This window comes from Astatotilapia calliptera, chromosome 2 (genome assembly GCF_900246225.1).
Source record: "Astatotilapia calliptera chromosome 2, fAstCal1.2, whole genome shotgun sequence".
NCBI classification, from domain to species: Eukaryota; Metazoa; Chordata; class Actinopteri; order Cichliformes; family Cichlidae; genus Astatotilapia; species Astatotilapia calliptera.
The window spans coordinates 29743305-29764860 of NC_039303.1; the positions used below are offsets into that span (position 1 = coordinate 29743305).

Consider the following 21556-nt stretch of genomic DNA (forward strand, 5'->3'; position numbering starts at 1 on the left):
AAAACAATAATTGCTTTTCAGAACTAGAACACCTGAAACATTTCTTTGGTAGTTTTCCCACTTTAGAGGCCCTTGACAAAACTGTAGCAGATTTCAAGGAATTGCAGGGAACTGAATTGTATCACTGAAGTTACTGGGTGTTCTATATTTTCCAAATGAGGAAGCCACAGTGATGACCTTTTAGAATGATGGGCGTGCTCAGAGCAAATTATGGCGCAATTTCTGACGTTTAAAAGTCATTATCGATAATGACACCGTGTTTTAATACATATAATGCTGTCTTATTGTCGTTGGATAGTTAAATCTATAACGCGCATGTTTATTTAATTCCCATAACATTTATGTGTGCTGAAAGTGTATCAGACTTTGTCGGTGTGCGTCTGCCTGTGGTCGGTAGTGTTGCTGTCCGTAGTGCTGAAAGTTGTTTCAGTTCTACAAGCCTTTTTATTAGAAATAATACAGAAATAACTCATATAGATTTCCAAAGAAGGAACCTTACAAATCATCGATAATATATCTTATTCTTAGCAGAACGCTGTTTTGTTTCCTGCAGTTGCCAAATAGTTTTGTTGCTTGAATTTAGTTGATTTTATTTCATTTCTTAGGTTCACGGTGCTGCAATAACGTCATATATCGCATGGTGTCGGTGTAATTACAAATGTTTTCGTCTTTTTGTCGTCACCAGCTGGTCCAGCCCTGTATTTTGGCATTTCGTGCAACGAGCTTAAATAAGAAATCAGCTGCTTGTCGTTCTCGGTGGTGTGCACAGATAGGTTTAATTTATGGAGAGCAGGTTAAAAAGGAACCCTGCTGCACTTTATGTGTAAACGACACAATAATTGATCCTGAAGTCGTAATTTTATTCTGCACATAATGGAACAAAGAGGACGGCGGACGTGGATCGAGCGATGGAGATGCATAGTCTATGCGGTGGCATTGGTGATGTTTGGGAGCGAAGCCTCGGCTCAGATCAGATATTCCATCTCTGAAGAGGTTAAAGAAGGAAGTGTTGTTGGAAACATTGCGAAAGACGCGGGGATTGATAAGGTTACGCTGAAGGAAAGAAAGTACCGCATTGTTGGCAGTTCAAAGGAACCCCTTTTTCATTTGAATCAAGACGACGGTGTTCTGTATGTGAGCAGGAAAGTGGACAGGGAAGAGATTTGCGAACGAAGACTCGATTGTGTAATAAACCTTAAAACAGTGCTAGAAAATCCTCTGGAAATCCATTATGTGACCGTAGAGGTGGTGGATATAAACGACCACTCCCCCATCTTTCCAGAGAAAGAGAAACGACTTGAAATATTTGAATCAACGATACCGGGTGCAAGATTTCAGCTGCAACCTGCACGAGACCCAGACGGTAGCCAGTTCTCTGTTCACCAGTATAAACTAAGTCACAGTGATCACTTTCGTTTGGAGTTAAAAGATAGAGATGATGGTAAAATGCCATTTCTAGTTTTACAGAAGCAGTTAGATAGAGAGGCTGCGAGAGAGCACACGCTTCTCCTTACCGCTATTGATGGGGGGAGACCGCCAAAGTCTGGGACAACGCAAATACTGATTGAGGTACTTGATGTTAACGACAATGCACCTGTTTTTACACAAGATGTATACTCTGCTACGCTGAATGAAAACGCAGCCCCCGGCACGCTAGTCATTCGGGTGAATGCCACAGATTTAGATGAAGGAGCAAACGGTAAAATTGTTTACTCTTTTGGTAAGGAAGTAGAAATCAAACTGCAAAAACGGTTTTATATAGACTCGAGCACAGGGGAAATTAAAGTGACTGGTGAAATTGATTACGAAGAAAATGAACGCTATGAAATTGATATAAGAGCGTCTGATGAGGGGACAATCCCTTTATCAACAGACAAAAGTGTGATAATAAAGGTAATCGACCTGAACGATAACCCACCCGAGATTGAAGTCACGTCATTTTCTAAGTCAGTTCCCGAAGACTGTAGGATTGGAACAACAGTAGCTTTGATCAGCGTGAATGATTTAGATTCAGGTCCCAGTGGGAAAGTCTCCTGTTTCATACCTGAGGATGTTCCTTTTGCTATATCGCCATCCCTCCAAGATAATATGTACGCCATAGTGACCAAGTCACTGCTGGACAGAGAAGAAAGGTATTTTTATGAACTTACAGTTGTTGCAAAGGATGCTGGTGTTCCATCACTCTTAAGTGAAAAGACAATAACTGTGGCGATATCAGACGTGAACGACAACAGGCCTCAGTTTTCAGTCAGTCCTTACATATTTTACATCACTGAAAATAACGATTTAGGTGCACAATTATTTTCAGTAAAGGCGTCCGATTGTGATGATAGTGATAATGCGCGTATTTCATATCACGTTTATCGGGACAACAGCGAAGGCAGTATGGCATTGTTTTTAAATATTAACTCGGAAAGTGGAGATGTTACGGCGCTGAAAAGTTTTGACTTTGAAACGCTGAAAACTTTCCAGTTCCAAATTGTTGCCTCAGATTCTGGAACTCCGTCACTAAGCAACAATGTCACAGTCAACGTCTTCATCCTGGATCAGAACGACAACGCTCCAGTCATCCTGTATCCACTCAGCTCCAATGGTTCTGCTCAAGGTGTGGAGGAGATTCCCCGAAACGTCAACGCAGGACACTTGGTGACTAAAGTCAGAGCCTATGACGCTGATATAGGATATAACGGCTGGTTGCTTTTTTCACTGCAAGAAGTAACTGACCACAGTCTCTTTGCTTTGGACCGCTATACAGGACAGATCAGAACACTTCGCTCATTCACAGAGACAGACGACGCTGAGCATAAACTGCTCATACTGGTCAAAGACAACGGCAACGTTTCTCTCTCAGCAACAGCTACTGTGATTGTCAAACTTGTGGAGCCCAAAGAGGCTTTTGCGGCTTCTGATGTTAAAAGTGCAGCAAAAGATGATGAGGACGACAATAACGTGATATTTTACCTCATGATAACTTTGGGCGCAGTTTCTGTACTTTTTCTCGTCAGCATCATCGTGCTGATTGCGATGCAGTGCTCCAAATCCACAGACTATACTTCTAAATATCTACCAGAGACTAATTATGATGGGACACTGTGTAACAGCATCCAGTACAGATCAGGAGAGAAGCGGTACATGCTAGTTGGACCCAGAATGAGTATAGGATCTACTATAGTTCCGGGTAGCCATGCAAATACACTTGTGCTTCCAGATAGGAGATGCACATCTGAAGAGGTAAGAAAGGCTTTATTTTAACAGGATTTTTTTTTTTTTTTTGAGTAGTTCACAATTCTCAGACACTCCAAATACTGACTCTACATATTTAGAGTTTGAATTCGGTTGATATAAATATGTTCAAAGTGCTGCGTTAAACTTTTTCTTTATAACAGCTGAATAGAAATAGAACACAAATGTGTAGTGTATATTCATCACACAAACTGATGAGTATGAGTATCCTATGAGTATAGGATCTACCATGCAAATACACTAATGCTACCTGATCGGAGAGGGACATCCGAAGAGGTAAGAATGTCTCTCTTAATTTGAATATCTCATGAAGTAAAATTAACATTAATATGTTTTTGGAGGAGTTTGAACGAGATGATTTTGTTCATGTTGAAATGATGTCGAGTGCACTTTTCCCGTGTTTTGCTTGACCCCTCGACACGAAGTTGAAGCTTTTAAACACTATTTTTATTATCTCCATTGTAACGTCAGCTCGCATGGTGTCACTGTTTGTGAAAATTAACGACTCCCGACTGTACGTCTTCTACGTCAGCAGTTTTGCGCTACAGTATTTCTCGACAGGGTGCACTTGCGCTTTGGGGGGCAATGGCTTTAAATCTTTGATACCCTCGGAAACATCATGTTTCGGAATCCTGGAATATTTGGTTTTCATCAGCTCCAGTGTTTCGGTGTAAATTCATATTTCAATGTTTAACCGTCCTGTTCCTATTATTTTACTTATTCTGTGAATTCGCCATGGCAAGACGGGGATGCGGAGTATTGTTGGAGCGCCTGGTCGTCTTTATTGTTTCGTTGGCTCTCACTATGAATTCTTCTTCCGCACAGCTGCGATACTCTATTCCCGAAGAGCTAACGGTGGGTTCTGTTGTTGGAAATATCGCTAAAGATTTAGGGATGGATCACAGTGCTTTGCATGCTAGAGGATTTCGCATCGTTTCTGGATCGACTGAACCCCTGTTTCAACTCAACAGCAACGGCATAGTACACGTTAACAGAAAAATAGACCGAGAAGAGGTGTGTGAACGGATAACCACCTGTATTCTCAACATAAAGACTGTGCTGGAGAATCCCTTAGAGGTCCACTACGTTGGCATTGAGGTTTTAGATGTAAATGACCACTCTCCCATCTTCACGGACAACCAGACGCATTTAGAGATATCCGAATCTGCTTTACCTGGGGCGCGATTTCAGCTACAAGGCGCCCGTGATCCAGACAGCGAGATGTTTTCTATTCAACAATATAAGCTCAGTCAAAATGACCATTTTCGTTTGGAGGTTAAGGATAGAGAAGAGGATGGCAAAATTCCTGTTTTGTTTTTACATAAAGCGCTGGACAAAGAGGCTGCGCGAAGTCACAGATTGCTTCTGACAGCAGTTGATGGAGGAAAGCCCGCTAGATCAGGGACGATGGAAATTATTGTTAATGTTCTGGATGTGAATGATAATATGCCAGTTTTTGCCAGAGACTCATACACTGCTGAACTTGATGAAAATTCACCAATTGGCACAACTATCGTACAAGTAAATGCCACAGATTTAGATGATGGTTTAAATGGGGAGGTGGTTTATTCATTTGGGAATAATGCAAATAAGAAATTACGTGAAATTTTTGAAGTCGATAGTAATACAGGTGAAATTATTGTGAAAGGGCCCATAGACTATGAAGAAAAAGACCGATATCAAATTGATATTAAAGCTTCTGATAAAGGGCAAGTCCCCCTGGCAACAGAAAAAAGTGTTAAAATAACTATTGTGGACTTAAATGACAACACACCTGAAATTGAGGTGACATCCCTTTCAAGTGCAGTCCCTGAGGACTCCAAACCAGGAAGGACAGTAGCACTGATAAGTGTGAATGATAAAGATTCAGGAGTAAATGGAAAGGTGATGTGTTCTGTAAGTGAAGGTGTACCTTTCATATTAACGCCTTCATTACAAGAAAATATGTACTCTTTAGTCACCAAGTCAATGCTGGATAGAGAACAGCAACCCAAGTATGACATAAGAATTGTTGCAAAAGATGCTGGTAACCCGCCACTGTCATCTCACAGGATAATAAGTGTGATAATATCAGATGTGAATGACAACAGTCCAGAGTTTTCAACAAACCCATACATGTTTTATGTGACTGAAAACAATGCTGCTGGAGGATCTTTATTTTCTGTCAGTGCTCATGACTGTGATGAGGGTGATAACGCCCATATATCATATAATATTATGAGGAATGCTGATGAAAAATTGACATCATTTCTAAGTATAAACCCTGAAAATGGAGAAATTGTGGCACTGAAAAGTTTTGATTTTGAAACAATGAAAACTTTCCAGTTCCAAGTTGTTGCCTCAGATTCTGGAACTCCATCACTAAGCAACAACGTCACAGTCAACGTCTTCATCCTGGATCAGAACGACAACGCTCCAGTCATCCTGTACCCACTCAGCTCCAACGGCTCTGCTCAAGGTGTGGAGGAGATTCCCCGAAATGTCAACGCAGGACACTTGGTGACTAAAGTCAGAGCCTATGACGCTGATATAGGATATAACGGCTGGTTGCTCTTTTCACTGCAGGAAGTTACTGACCATAGTCTCTTTGCTTTGGACCGCTATACAGGACAGATCAGAACACTTCGCTCATTCACAGAGACAGACGACGCTGAGCATAAACTGGTAATACTGGTCAAAGACAACGGCAACGTTTCTCTCTCAGCAACAGCTACTGTGATTGTCAAACTTGTGGAGCCCAAAGAGGCTTTTGCAGCTTCTGATGTTAAAGGTGCAGCAAAAGATGATGAGGACAGTAATGTCATATTTTACCTCATGATAACTTTGGGCGCAGTTTCTGTGCTTTTTCTCGTCAGCATCATCGTGCTGATTGCAATGCAGTGCTCCAAATCCACAGACTATACTTCTAAATATCTGCCAGAGACTAATTATGATGGGACACTGTGTCACAGCATCCAGTACAGATCAGGAGAGAAGCGGTACATGCTAGTTGGACCCAGAATGAGCATAGGATCTACTATAGTTCCGGGCAGTCATGCAAATACACTTGTGCTTCCAGATAGGAGATGCACATCTGAAGAGGTAAGAAAGACAATTTTATTTCTAGGCAGTTATGCTATAATTTTAATCAGAAATAAGAAGCTGATCCTACAAAATAATCTACTCAACAGGAACCGTCAAGAAGCATAAAAAAATATTCACTGTGTGAAATAAGTAGGCTGTGTGTTGATAAAACGCCTTACATGTGGTTTTCTGGTTAGCTCTCACACAGTCCAAACTTCTAATTCATAAGCAAATTGAACTGTTGCTTCTATGCCGTGTCTATACCATAATATGGTGCTCTGCTTTTGAAGTTTAAAATTATTTATAATACTAATATCACCCAAATATCCAGTCAGACACTTATTGTGGTTTGCATGTATTTATGTCTGAGTCTGAATGAAAAACTGTGAGCTTTGCGCTGTATACGCTTGGTTTTTTTTTTTCATCTTTAATTGCATCTATATATCCTTCCTGTCTATGAGGTTTCTTACATGGGCTTAAAGCAACTGAATGACTGGCTATGAGATTTCTTGTGGTTTGTGCTTGCTGATGCTGTTGAGGTGATTCAATGGGCCATGAATGGCTGGAGCTAAGACAGAGAAGAGCAGAGAGTGCCTGAGGCGGGTGTGCAGTGCATCACAATGTGCAGCAAGTCAGGTGGGGTTGTTTCAGCAGGGATGTGAATTCATTCCAGGAGTGAAAAACAAGCAATATAATTTTACTATTTTTTTTATTTGATTGGTTTGTTGTGCTTTGGAATTGAGAAATACTGATGTAGAAGACTGTATATTTAGCACACTGCACACAAGCTTCAGAGTGCATGATCCCCTTTGACTTACTGAAAATAGGTCACATTCTATGACATGTGCGAAGGTCTGCAAGCTAGAGTCTGAGAGGTGATTCTCTATCGAATATTGTGTGTTGCCCATAGCAACACACTGGGAGATCCACCTCTCAGACTCTACTGGTTTCCACAGACTAGCATGCACTCAACGGTCTTAGCAACAGCAGTGGAAGAGGATGAACGAGGGAGGGATGGAGAAAGCAGTAGAGTAGGGGGAGGGGATGTGGCTTTTGTACAGCTCATCTATAGAAACCTCACAATATTTGATAAGAATTGGTTTATGTCTATATAAACTCGTGGATTATAATACCACATTCAGCACTGTAAATTAGAAAGAACATGCTGCAGATAGTAAAGGAATAGCAAAGGCAGGAATATTCTAGCTTTTAATTAGATATTTTATAGTATGGAGGATAATCTATTCACCCAAAAAACTGGGTCAACGTTAGATTCCCTACACAGGAAACTGACAGAAAAAAAGCACATTTTAAATTATAAACATATATGTCTGTGCTGAAAACTGGTGCTGTATGAGAAGCTACTGAGCAGCATGTGAAATAAAGCAGCAAGCTAAAGCTTGAATACAGGAAGGTAAAGGATCGGTTCAGATTCAGAGTAAGAGAGGCTGGCCACACTTTCTCTGCAGTTCATCTGTCCAGATTTATTTAGCTCTGCTAGCAATAACTGCCCCTCTGAGCGTATGTGTGCATGAATGAATATTTTATATGCACGTGTCCATGCGTGAGTGTGAGAGAGATAGAAATCAGGCTTTGTGTGTGTGTTGCAGCACAGCAGCAATGCTAAGCTGTGCCTGGACAGCAGATGCCCAGAAAAGATGTGATTAAAAATGAGAGCATCTCATTAAAACTAATAAGTGCTTGGAAATGTCATTGCATCACAGACTGTGAGCTGATTGCAAGTCTTTTAAAGAATTATAGTGTATTTTTATTTATTTTATTCCTGCGCCATCATAGTTTGTTTTTTAATAGTTAGGAAAAAAACAGATGGTAAGAGGAGTGGATGAGCTGTAATTACTTTAATGCAAGCACATGGGATGCACCTTTGTTGTACAGTAAGTAAACAATTTTTAACATGTATATTACTATTGCAAAAACAGATGAAAAAATGACTCCTGCATTTGAAACTTGCTGATCTTAATTTAGTTTGATGTAAGAAGACGTAAACTGTTTACAGTTTTCATTCTGTATGCTCTCCTCTGTGGGGGTGTGGCTGCTTGCTCCAGTGGCTTTGTCTGTTTGCTTGGCTGGCTCAGCAGATCTCTGCAACTGTGTTTGCATGCGGTATGTCTACACAAAATGTTATCTACAGTGCAGTTACCTAAGTGTGTCTGTATACATTGCTTTTATTGAATAGGTGACAGCACGTTCCTCATTAAACTGCATTCATTGCAGTTTGGGAATGTTGTAAGAAGCCAATCATGTACAACAGTAGTGTGTAGTCATTTCAGCAACTTTCCTCCTATTTACCTTTCTTTTTGTGTCTTTTCTTCTAAAGTAACACATAAAATGCTGACAGCTAAACACACTCATATCATGCTTCACTCTACTTGCCTTTGCGTTTTAACTTATTCTGCACCTAATCTTCTGCAGCTAATCCCTCTCTCAAATTTTATGAAAAATAACCTGCATTCTTTTTTTTTCACTGTCAATTTGCTGTAAGTTTTGTTTTCTGCTTTTATAGCAATGAGTGTTCCATCAGTATACTACTCCATGCAGTGCTCACTGTTCTGCCTCTGCTCTGAGGACTGCTTATCCTTCCTCTTTTTTTGCAGCTTCTCTCTCTCTCCCTCTCTCACTCTCTCCCCTTTCATACTGATTTTGCTCTCAGTAGTTCCCTTCCCCCTTCCCACTCTTGGCCTCCTTTTCCCACTTCCTTGTTTCTGTTCTTCCTCTTCTCCTTCATATGGTGCACTTCTTTATTTCCCGGGTGATATTTGACTTGCTTTCTGCAATCTTTCTCTGGTTATGCCACATGCTCTTAAGCTGTGTGCTGCTGTGCCTCATGCCTGTAGGGTCATAGCAGTGGATGCTGAATGTGCTGTTGTATGTCAGTAGGGCACATTCTCCCTTATTGCTCCAGCTTTGTATGAAGACGCCGCCACTCACATTGAGGTCAGCAGCAGTGATGGTAATCTAATTTTGGACACATAGTGCAGTACAGCAAAAACAGCTACCATCATCATGTTCACACTTTACACATGCACACTTGTCCCCATAGATGCACATGCAATATCACATCACTGATATCACCTACTGTGTCTAATCCTCTTTATTCAAAGGCACTTTCACAGATAAACTGACTGGTGTGTGTGTGTGTGTGTGTGTGTGTGTGTGTGTGTCGGTGGGTAGGAGGGTGGGGGGGGGGGGGGGGGTAGAAACTTAGTGAGTTTCCTTCCAAGTAAGCTTTCATGTTCTTTATTAACTTCCGACTTTTCTCAGATGCTGCTGTTGTGGAAAGTCCTACAGCACACAATTCTTTCTTAATAACAGCCTTTATTACAGAACGGCAAGGTGTGAGTCTTCACCAAGTGCCGTTACACTACTTGAGTGTTATACCCCAAAATGGAAAGGGGGGACAAAACATGATCACAAATGTTTGTTTGTTCAGGAAAGAAGAAGGCATGCACAATTTTAACTTTGCTAAAACTGAATTGTGAAGTTGAGTAATGATAAATGTATTTTATGTTTAGCAAAAACTTAGGTAACTGGAACTGTATTTAAAAATAATCAGGTTAACTTATGACAACTTCAGCCTTTTAAACTGATCAAATGCATCTAATATTTTTTGTTTAATTAGACTTTTCTTGAACTAGTGCACAAAACTCTGCAACAATACCTAAAATACAATACAAAAAATAACTTCCATGCTTGTTTATATTTTATGATGAGCATACTAAGTAGATTCACATTGTTATTGAACTTTTTTTTTCTTTCACTGGACATTGATTTTTATTTTTAAGGTGCAATCACTTACTGTTGATTGGGGATTTGCTTTTCACTGCAGAAAAACTGATGTGGCTCAGTGGAAGAATTCAAGGAACACATTGACTTTGACAGTCTGGTTTTTATTAGTGTTGAACTGAAGCACGTGATTTGTAGATGTTTCCAAACAAGTTGTCTGAGCTGCTATTTACTACGTATCTCTGCTATGAGTGCTTGTGTTCATATCTGTACTTCCTCTTAGTAAACATTTAGGCAATATGGTGCTGGTTAATCAGGAGCTTAATGTCAATATCAACAAGCATTGCAGCAATGCATCTTTTAGTGTTCTTAGTAAATAATCTGTTTGTTGACCTCTGTGTGCTGCACTTTGAACAGAGTTTCAGAGAAGGGCTGAACGAAGATGTGTTTTGTGTCAAGATGTTTTTATGTCAAGTTAAACTCAACTATTTAACTTTACCTTTGAGTCTTGTATATTCAATTTTAAAATTTCCACTTCGTATGTTTAATGCATGACACTCACTGCAGTTTCAACCACATGAACCACTCGCACAGTACAGAAAATGCCCTTATTTGATTAAGCTCATTTAATAAACACAATAAATCAACTAGAAACATGACAAGAAGATGACCTGGATTTTTTCAGTTGCTTCTGGACAAACAGGGCAAAAATAGAAGTCAATGGGATAAAAATGTAATTGCAGGCTGCACTCACATCTGTGGGGCAACACTGCTTGGCATAGCTCCTTTAGCTCTTGTCATTTGCACTAGGACATGACTGATTTAGAGCCATGTGTAGCTTTAATGTCAGATGGCAAAAGCGAGGCAGTACTCGTCAGTATTTGGGTCAAACTTTCTTTAGTGTTGATAAAGATACAACTAGAATTTATCGGGTGTCCAGCAAAATTTGACACAGCAAATCATAAAGAATAATAGCAAAAAGAAAAAAAAACCTACATAATTCCTGTCTTTTATTTTTACTGTTTGAAAAGGTCTGACCCTTTGCTATCTCTACCACTTGGTTATATAAGCCATCAATTTCATTATCTCTCAGTCCATTGACTCATGAGTCCCATAGATTGGTCCTTGCTACTCTTATTTTAGAATCACTCTAGTGCAGCTGAATCAGTCCACGGAGGCCTTTCTCTGGAGCTTTAGCTGGGTCAACTTCTCTAAGCATTAAAAACATTGCACCAAAAAAAGTCATTTGCATACACTATCTCCATGTGTCCCTTTAACTCCTTGATGGATGATATGAGCCTTGCTTAGTGTACTGCATTGTGATGATTTGTTCACTGTCTTTATGTCAAGCTCTCTTTGCAATGCTTTACTTTCCTAACAATAGTCATATTAATAGTATCATAATGCTTAACAGTACTTAAGTCTAGACATATATGTCTGTGTGTTGTAATGCAGAGTGATTGGTAGCTTTGTTAAGTGCATTGAGCCATGTGCAGTGTTTACAAGTTGTTGTTTTTCCTCTTTTTTTCTGAATCAACAGAGATAAGAACAGATGCTGGTCTGTGCTGCTCTTGTTTGGCATCAGTGCTCATACAGCCAGAACATCTGCTGCTGTGCTTAGGTCATCATGCCATGCCCGGAGGATTGAACTGACTGATGGGTCAGGGCAAGGATACACGCAAGACAGCCAGCCATTAAGCAGAACACTAGTAAAGACACATATGGCTTAAAAACCACTTTTAATTTATCCTGTACCAAAACCTAAAAACAGCACAATGAAGTGTCCTGAGATCTAGATTTAGGAAATAGGAATTTAGTGAATTGTGAGAGAAAGCATGAATGAGTGAGGGAAATTCAGAGTCTGCTGTTTAGATGCTGGGTGTAGCCTTGCTAAGAGGATTGCCTTCTTATCCTTGCACTGCTCACTGCGGGGTAAATGGGGTAAATGAGGTATACGGTCACAAATGACATATACTTGTCTAATTAATACCGTATTTGTTGCCACACATGGATGGAATCAAATGTTGGCCGTTAGAGGGATTGAGTCTGTAGCTGCAGGGTTCCTCTTCCCCGTGTGGCTATTCGGCTTGTCTAGTTCCCCTACTAAACATCTTGAGTGAAGTCAATGCCTTGTTTATTCTTATCTTTCTGAATGTTCCAGCCCAGCTTTCAATGTGCTAATGTTTTATTCAATGTAACCAAATCACAAGACTTTTTGTTCCTGCAGTGTATATCTGGCAAAGCTCTGTGTTGCATGTCACACCCCTCTTTCACTCTAAATGTTCTCAATCTAATTTCTTTTAAAAGAAAAGCTCTACAAGGTTTAATACAACACAAACCACACATTATCCCGTTAAAATAGGTCTTATTAGTCATATTATTAAAACTTTTCCCAAAGAAAACCAATGGGACAAAGTCAAACTAGATTGTTTATTATTTCTCTTAAAGGTTGAGACTTGAAGTTTCACATGATATGGAGGAATAGTATGCGCATGTATGCCGCAAACAAAAATACTATATATACTGTAGCATATACCGCACAGCCTGGGTGGGTACAGGTATATCATACATTAATCCATGGTATCTGAAAGGATGCACAGTGTGTGTGTGTTTGTGTTTATGTATGATCACATGACACTTGACGCAGACACATGAGAAAGCCCATTTTAACAGTGATTAAAGCTACAGTGTAAAAAAGTCTCCTTGTATTCTCTGTGTTTTTAAAATGGACATTCAGCTCCTCCAGGTCATTTTTCTTAGTGTGTGATGCAGTGAGTTTTTCTGTTCAGGACGTGAGTCATCTCATCCCACATGTAGCTTTTCATTTTGCGAAGTTGGTCTGCTGGGTTTATTTCAGGATGAACCATCTGTCATAAAAAATGAATCAGGAATGTGGGCATTTAGGGTTGGTGCTAGTATTATTTTAACATGATATTAGAAAGATGATAGGCTATGACATTCCCTGTAGTCACACAGGCACACAGACAAACATACACACACACACACACACAGAGCTGTGTTTTTGTGTTTACATGTCTGTTCATTCCTAGACCTTTCTCTGTTTCCCACAATCAAATCTAGTAGTGTATGAATAAAACAATGACACAAGGGTGTGGAAGATGATGATGCTGTGGCTCATACCACACGCTCTCCTCCCACTGACTGCTCCCCCCCCCCCCCTTTCCCCAATCTTTGTTCTCTTGATTACTACCCCACTTTTCTCAGCCTCATGTGCTTTCCTTCTCATCTTCATCTCTCCCTCATTTCCTTGCCATTTCTTCCTCGATTCTTCAATCAGTGTATTTGTCTTCATATTTCTTCATTTCATTTCTTAAACAAAGAATCTCTTCTCCTCCTCCTCCTACGCATCCTGATTTCTTTTTGCTGATACTCTTTCTTATGCCCTCTCCTGTCGCTTTGTGCAACTGCAGGCTCACAGAAAATGGCTGACACATTTTGTAAGCTTGTTTACTCTTTCTTTTGTTATCCCCCAGTTCTCTGTTTTTTTGCTCAGCCTGGTGTTCGTTTTGGTTTGACTTGGTTGCTAACTGCTATTACAAAGCTTAGTTGAAGCTATACAATCCTTCCTTGCCGCTGAAAACATAGGTGGCCTCTTTTCTCAACTCTACCTCCTCTTTCTCAATAAACTGGAGCTATGAGCTGAGTTTGTTAGAAAACCTTTTTCTCTCTCTTCCCTATGGCTGTAGTAGGGACACGTGAAGCATAGCCAAGTCTAGTGTTGTTTTTCAAAGCCAGAGGTCCTAGAGGAAAAATAATAATAATTTTGCCTGCATATGAATCCAAAGTAACATTTTTTCAGCTTGTTGCTGTTGACTTGAGTTAAATACTTCTTATACAAGAGGATGAAGGATGGGATTACATGAACAATGTTCTTAGAATTTGCATATTGCTATTCAATTTTGTTAGATTTAAGGTAAGGATGGGTATTTTGGTTAATGTTAGGGAATATTTTGGTCATCGCATTATTTCTTCGGTTTGTTCGCGGTCTGCATAAATAATCATTATGCTGTTCACAATTACTATTTTTCCTGTTTTCAGGAAACAATACATTTAACAATAATGTGTTTCATTTATTATTTTGTGGGTCATAAACCTACAGCTATCCCTTATTTGGGGGAAATGGCTATCAGAATTTATTAATTACATTTGTTTCATGCTTTTTCATGCTTTTTGCTATTTACATTTTATCAAAATGATTGGTATAAGTGTTGTGTTCAGTCAGACATTACCTTTCTCATTATTTTGTTTTTAGTCACAAAAGCATGTCACTCATTCAGAGACTATGAGCCTAAGGGCCTTTAAAACATTAATCTCACAAACTGAGCAACAGCAGCTGTACAAGGGCTAGTGCAATAAATTTCTTATTTATATTATATTATAATTGCAGTACCACATAATTGAGACGTACCATTAGTTTCAAAAAGAGTGTTACTGTGTACCTCTGCTTCAATGCTGATAGTGTGTCAAATTACGTTAAGGCTTGATTTTATAGTAGATAGTGAGATCAGGTAGAAAGGGATTTAGCAAACAGATGAACTCAGTCTTTTATGCAGACCAAAACTCACAGTAGATACTGGGCCAGATAATCTATGCATCGCATTACAGATAATGAAGTGAGAATCTGCTTAATGGGAATGAGGGGAGCAAAGTTGTGCAGAGACAAAAAAAAAAAAAAACCGTGATACCAACATAACAAAATGTGTTTATTTTGCTTGTTAACAGACTGCTATAAATGAGGTGCTCATGATAAGGCTGGAGTGTAATTTCTCCCTAAGCCCTTTACTGCCCGATTTTTGTCACTTTGCTTTGTCCTAGAGCAGAGAACTAAAGTAATGAATTATAGTGATAATGCTTCTAATAGAATAATGATAGAAATAGACAGAAATTGTGAAATGGCATAAAAATACTCAGTACTTTGTAAGCAGTATATTAGAAACAATTCAGTGTAAACCTGCAACACATGACCTTTGTGAAAGCATCATGTTAGATCTCCTCGCATTATATAAAAAGCTGTACTTTTGGCAGTTTGTCATGCCAAATGTTTAAAAGTGCCAAAATATTGCTGCTGTTGCTTTAGGTGTTTTCAAAAGAGAATTCCTATCCAAGCATTTTTTCATCTGCTATAACTGTCACTATCCCCATTTGTGTTGGATTAGGGCTTCTGTAAAGTATGTAAAGTAATAATTCTACTATGTTGGTCCTCCAATATGATTAGGTGGAATCATCTTAACGATGCCATGAAGAGCAGCTTTGAAAGACAGCAGCGCATAAAATAACCTAGGATTTCACTCAGCTTTAAACTTCAGGCTAATGGCTAGACAGCATTATTATTATTATTATTATTATTATTATTATTATTATTATTATTATTGTAGTAGTAGTAGTATTATTAGTAGTAGTAGTAGTAGTATTATTCATGCATCCATTCTCTTCCGCTTATCCTTGTCAGGGCTGTGGCTGGAGCCCATCCCAACTACCATGGGGGGAGAGGCAGGGTACACACTGGACAGGTCACCAATCTTTCGCAGGGCTAACACATAGAGATAGACAACCATTCCCACTCACATTCACACCTTTCGGCAATTTAGAATTACCAGTTATGTAATTCTAGCTGTCAGTAGCTGACATCCCCATCTAACCCAACCTCACTAACTGCATGTCTTTGGACGATGGGAGGAAGCCGGAGTAGCCAGAGAGAACCCGCACAAACACAGGAAGAACATGCAAACTTCAGACAGAAAGGCCCTGGCCAGGTGGTGGAATAAAACTCAGACCTTCTTGCTGTGAGGCAACAGTGCTAATCACCATGCCACCATGCTGCCACCATGTTGTTTTCTTTAATCTGTTATGTATTTGCTTTGTCCTTGACTTTAAACTTTGCATGCTTATACCCACTTAAAAAGATCTGTCCCATTGAATTATTTTTTAAAGCTGCATATATTGTATGCTAAACATATGGTATGAGAGGACTGTGAATTCAACTTTACAGTCTGTAAGAAGCTGTAGTTTGTGTTGCTGTTGGATTGTGCTGAACAATACAGAGGCATGTTGTTGATATTTAATCTGACAAAAAGGGCCTGACATATTAAAAAAACAATAGCCACATATATAAAAAAACACAGTTTCAAAAAGGCAACTGAATTGAGTAACACTAAAGCAGAATGCCATAACAATAATGAAGGTGGCATTTATGTCAGCAGTCATGTATCAGTGAGTCTTAGACAGAAAACATGTGGGGAAACATTAAACTAGCAAGTGGCAATAGGTTTTTTCTTCCCTCACTGTTTAACACTCCTCAGCCAAAAACACACATGCATGCAAACTAACATGAACACTCAAACAATATGTGACACTTAGAGCAGATCATTTATATCCCTATCATCACACCTTAAGAAGGAACATTATTTTTGCTGCTGCACAAGTAGATGTTTAAGTTTTGATGTTAATGAGAGTGGAAATTGGTGTTTGTTATTCTCGGTAAACGGAAGTATGCTTAAACGATTTGTAGGCAAGTTATTATTTTTATAAATAGTTATCTTCATTTCTGTGGAAAGTGGAGCAACCTCACAGAACCATCTCAGTCATTTCTCAGTGTCAGATTCTCTGCAGGCCAGCGCTCTCCTCTATAATTCATTCTTTTTTTATGCTCTTCCACCGAAGCTCTGCCCTTCGAATGCGCCTCTGAATGATGCATGTTTCATGCTGCATGGCTATTAAGAACGTAAAAATAGATATTACACAAAGCTGAAATGGTGTGCAGGTGTAATGTGTGTGTAAAATATATATGACACATTTAAGTATGGATAAATTATGCCTTGCAGCTCTTTGTGTGTAAATTGTGTACAGTAGAAATGTCCGATGCTTGCCATATATTCTGCATAATCTTTACTTGTTTTGATTTGTAAATGATAGAAGAATTTCTCTGTTTTCTTCTCCCTTTTCTTTGTTTTGATATGTATCAGGCTGGATGAGATTGTGCAGGTATTGTTAGACTCAGTAGCTGACATCGGCATCTTCTTTCCCATCTGGGACAGTTGACATTTTAATTTCCGCAGGCAGAGGAAATGTGTAGTAGACACACAGCCTGTTAGTGTATCTTTAGCACTGATACAATTTTGGAAGTGTGTGACGGTGCTAATCTAATTTAAGGCTTTATATCTTTGCCTGCCTCTGATATCAGTCTATGTCTGTCTGTGGATATGGAAACTGCAATGGAGAACAAAGAGAGTGATTTTTTTAAAAGGCTCCCCCTTGTGGCAACAAGTGGATATTACCAGCCTGTCTAAATATCAATGCATTCAATTATTTAACGTGTTACCACTCTGCATGTGGTAGTATATTGAATGCTATTTTTTACTGAGTTTCTCATGCAGTATTGATCTGCAGATAGCAGGTCTGTCCCCAATTTCCAGCCATACCAAAAGCAGTACACTGACCTATTCCCCAGTGAACTGTTTGATTGACAAATCTAGGTTATCCATGCATATAAAGCTAGATTTATTCTTAATCCCACTGAGAATTGTTTGAGTCAAGCTATTTCAGTGTGTGAGTGAGGGAGAAAAAAAGAAAAGAGGAGGAGATGACAGAGACAGACTGTACCAGATGCTTTCTGTGCTCTATGTTACATTCCATGGTTGAATTTAATGTATCACTGTGGACAGTGTGAAACAAAATATGATTTTTAATCAAACACAATCCTTTTTTTTTAGTTTATATGGTTGTGTTTAAATGCCTTGTCCTTGGCTTATGTACTGACTGCTCATAAAGAAGGGTGTGGTGGAGGTAGAGGGGGAGGCAGGGTGGGGCATAGACAGGGGCTGCATCTGCGTCACCATGGGTACCAGAAGGGAGATAGTAAATCAATTCTGGGTGCTTTCTATAACACTGCCTTTGTTGCTAGGCACAATACTGAGCCAATCACTGTCCATTTCAGCCACAGTGACCAATCAGATTTCTGTGCTACCTTTGCTGTTACCAAAGCCTGTTGAAGCTCCTGTTTATTGACAGCTTTGATTGATGCTCTGTTTTTGCAAAGTAATCCATGGCTGTTTTTCTGCTTGCACAACCAGTTGCTGAATTACACATTTTAAAATTTGAGTCACAATGCTGAACTATATGTGAATGGAATTCATGCTGTCTCTCATACCTTTTATATTTCTCACTCTCACACCTCTCTCACACAAACCACACAAACCACACAGAGCCTGATCAGCCCTTCATGTATTTGAACTCCAGACTGCAATGTTGCCATTCATGCTGTGCAGATGCTTGTTACTAATTAGATACAGTATCACAGATTCAATAACACATCGTCTTTGATCAGCCCTGCTCTGCACATTAGTGATCATTTCCTAACTGATCAAACTTATGGAGGTTCTTACACTAAATGAAAACATTGCTAGTGTAAATAAATTGTTGAATACATTAAAACATAAAATGAAGAGTGAAGTTTTTTTTTACATTTTAAAGCAAAATACACTATATGGAAAATGTTTTCTAAATACTAAATAGTATATGGGATCCTTAATCCTTAGGGATTAATAAAGTATGATGATTATGATTATGATTATGTTTAATATTTACTTAGTTGATAGGTCACTATACTGTTTTATTTCCCCAGCAAGTCTATGATAAATCATGACACACAATAATCACACTGTAGCAGTGGCAGGATGTTGCTCCTGTATGTTGTTTTACAGTAGAGTAACTAATTATGTGATTTTTGGGCATTGTGCCATTGTTTTCCAAATGAGTGAACACTGTGTTCTATTGTGTTGGTGTGCCTCTCAGGGCTGTGTGCATGCGTATGTTTGGGCATGCTCCATATTGCTGTGTCCCGGTTTTGATCTTGCTCATGTTTCCGCGGACCCGCCCCTGTCCTACTTAGTCCAGAAACCAGTGAAGGCAGGCACAGATTTGGAAATAAATGATTAAGTGGTAGTTGGTTTTAAAACTAGGAGTGATTCATCTTTTCTTGCATCCTTCCTCTCTTTATTATATTAGTCATAGATTATTTCACAAATTGTGTAAGTAGGTAAACAGCTGATTGCATGCCCAGCTTTCCAGTACATAGATGTTATTACAGTTACGCTGATATGCACATAATTGTATGCACAGTTCTCTAGTAAGTGGATATTATTCTATATAGTGAATTTACATCTGCATATGTCAGAGCTAAAATGCATATAAGATCATTGAAAAGTAATTTTTCCATTATTGTATTATATTACTCTATTGCAATAGTCAAGTGCTGGATAATTCATATCACACCTGCTTTTCTGACAATAAGCAGACACTGCATATTAAATGGGCCCAGTGCATAAAGTGCACAAAGTGAAAAGGATTTGAAAAGTAAAAAGCATAATATAGTAGTACTTATACACAAGGAGTAGGTTGCCCTCTTGTGTCATGATGAGATACATGCCACATAAAAACCCCACTATGACATTAGTATCTCATCATATGAAAAGGATGTAATGTGCAAATGGCAGGAGGGACTATGTGTGTGTGTTTGAGGTCTCCAGAGGCCTGGCACCAAGAAGGTAGGATGTGCATGGCTGAATGCAAAGGTCAGGCTCTCTGAGGGTTTGTGGGGGGTGGAAAGAGAAGCAGACACTTCTGTAAAAGTGCTGTGACAGTGAATGTGCCGCTGCAGTGCTACATTACCAATTACAACTGCAGCCCTGCACAGTCTGGTGAGGTATGCGCAAGAGTATGGTTTGTGTGTGCTTGAGTGAGTTTGTGTGTGTGTGTGTGGGGGGGGGGGGGGGGCACAAGCAGATAAAATGTGGAAGTAGATATGAAATCTAATTTGTCATTTTTGTGCTATCTGACGCATTCTGAAAGCTAAACACACAGGCTACTGCATTAGTGTGTGTGTGTGTGTGTGTGTGTGTTCACATATGCATTCATGCCTGTGCCCAAGATGGCGTTGCTATGGAGATGAGAGCTGTGCAGAGGGAGAGAGGAAAAATGGGGGTAGGACTCGCCTAGAAGCATGTTTAGATCACACCCTTCCCCTATCTACTCACGCACACAGATCAACAGTACAGTATACATCCTTAGGACACACACACACTTACTCATAAACACGCACACAAAACCGATGGCTGTGTGAAGGCATGAGATGATTACATGCAGGCAATATAGAAGCTAATGTGGTGGCTGTACTGTATGTGGTAGTATCCCTTTAATAATGCAGTGAACACACCTAAAGCAGTGCTGCTGACTGCTTCCGCCCCTGCAACCCCCTCCCTTCACCTACCTCTCACTGCTTTATCTGACCCTTTCATCACACTGCCAGTGGTGATTCTAGTTTCACCTCTAACATTATCGTGTTATGGGCAAACAACAGACAGAGAAGAAGGTTAAGTACATGTGTACTTAACCACTAGACTTATTTTTAACAGCTCTCATATTTTAGGTAGCAAATAATGTAAATTTTTCTATACAACAGTTTAATCACTATTAATTATTCAGAAGTTTCAATTATTATACCCAGAGGAAGAATGACTTTTATCAATGCATGCATGCATCGGTTTTAAAAACAAACGCACACCTCTCTCGCCTATGGGGTGCCACAGCATTCTGTCTTGGGACCGTTACTGTTTCTGTTGTATTTAGTCCCTCTTCTTCAACTTCTTAGCTCTTTTCCGAATATTTCATATCATTGTAATGCAGATGATATTCAGCTTTATATCTCTTTTAGGCCACCTGATGTTTCTAAGCTTCAAAGCTTCAAATCCTGCTTAGATTCCAGCTGAGATTGGATGGCTGATAATTATCTTCAACTAAATACTGATAAAACTGAAGTCATTGTCTTTGCTCCTGAGAAATTTGTTCCCCTCGTGGTTAAAATCTAGGCCCTCTTGCTTCTTATATTAAACCCTCCATTAGGAACCAGCTCTGACGCTGCACACGCACGTTAAATGTTTGGTTCGCTCTTGTTTTTACCATTTAAGAAATATTGCTAAGCTTTGTCCCATTGTGTCACACTTCGAATTGGAAATGATTATTTATGCTTTTGTTTCATCTCATTTAGATTATTGTAATTCCTTGTTTACTTGCTTAAGTAATGCCTTCCTGGAATGACTGCAGGGTGTTCAAAATGCTGCTGCTAGGCTTCTGACAAAGTATCCCAAATGCTCCCATGCCACTCCCCTGCTGATTCAACTGCAATGGCTCCCTGTCAAGTTCAGGGTCCATTTAAAGATTATAATCATGACCTATAGGGACCTGCACGGTGTAGCTCCAACTTACATCAGTGATCTTCTTCTTCGTTATCGCCCCTGCGGGTCCCTGAGGTCTTGTGACCAGGGCTTGTTGGTTGTCCAGCATACACGGTTAAAAACAAAAGGTGACAGAGTGTATGTATCAGTGGCGACCAGACTCTGGAACTCACTCCCTTTGAGTTTGAGAACTGTGGACTCAGTCATTTCTTTTAAAAAGCAGTTAAAAACTTATCTGTTTAACTTGCTTTTGGTTG

The 21556-nt window shown here is 39.5% G+C and overlaps 2 protein-coding genes across 16 annotated transcripts in view; both read left to right on the forward strand.

Moving 5' to 3' along the window:
- LOC113037086 (protocadherin alpha-C2-like) overlaps positions 1-21556 on the forward strand; it is a 208589-nt gene that overhangs the window by 75656 nt on the left and 111377 nt on the right. The window contains exon 1 of one of the 14 annotated variants that reach the window (XM_026194013.1): positions 3274-6324. The exons of the other annotated variants lie outside the window; for them this stretch is intronic. Within the exon in view, the coding sequence (XP_026049798.1) occupies positions 3979-6324 (2346 nt within the window). The 5' untranslated portion in view covers positions 3274-3978. Of the gene's footprint in view, positions 1-3273; positions 6325-21556 lie in introns of those variants that run through there. 14 annotated transcript variants of the gene reach the window in all.
- On the forward strand, positions 279-14756 carry LOC113037260 (protocadherin alpha-3-like). Of its 2 annotated transcripts, none has more exons than XM_026194146.1 (2): positions 279-3231; positions 6325-7152. In XM_026194146.1, exons 1-2 carry the CDS (start codon positions 874-876, stop codon positions 6430-6432), a joined length of 2466 nt encoding a protein of 821 aa, XP_026049931.1. In that variant the 5' UTR covers positions 279-873; the 3' UTR covers positions 6433-7152. The 2 variants fall into 2 exon arrangements, with proteins under 2 accessions (XP_026049931.1, XP_026049942.1); XM_026194157.1 differs by lacking the exon at positions 6325-7152 and adding an exon at positions 11591-14756 and having other exon boundaries at positions 280-3231.

What these genes read in the sequence shown, in the direction of transcription:
- LOC113037260 (XM_026194146.1), top strand. Translation starts at nt 874, where the DNA reads ATGGAACAAAGAGGACGGCGGACGTGGATCGAGCGATGGAGATGCATA. An exon ending in GGAGATGCACATCTGAAGAG is followed by an intron (nt 3,232 to 6,324) that starts GTAAGAAAGGCT and finishes ACATCTGAAGAG; the next exon opens with GTAAGAAAGACAATTTTATT.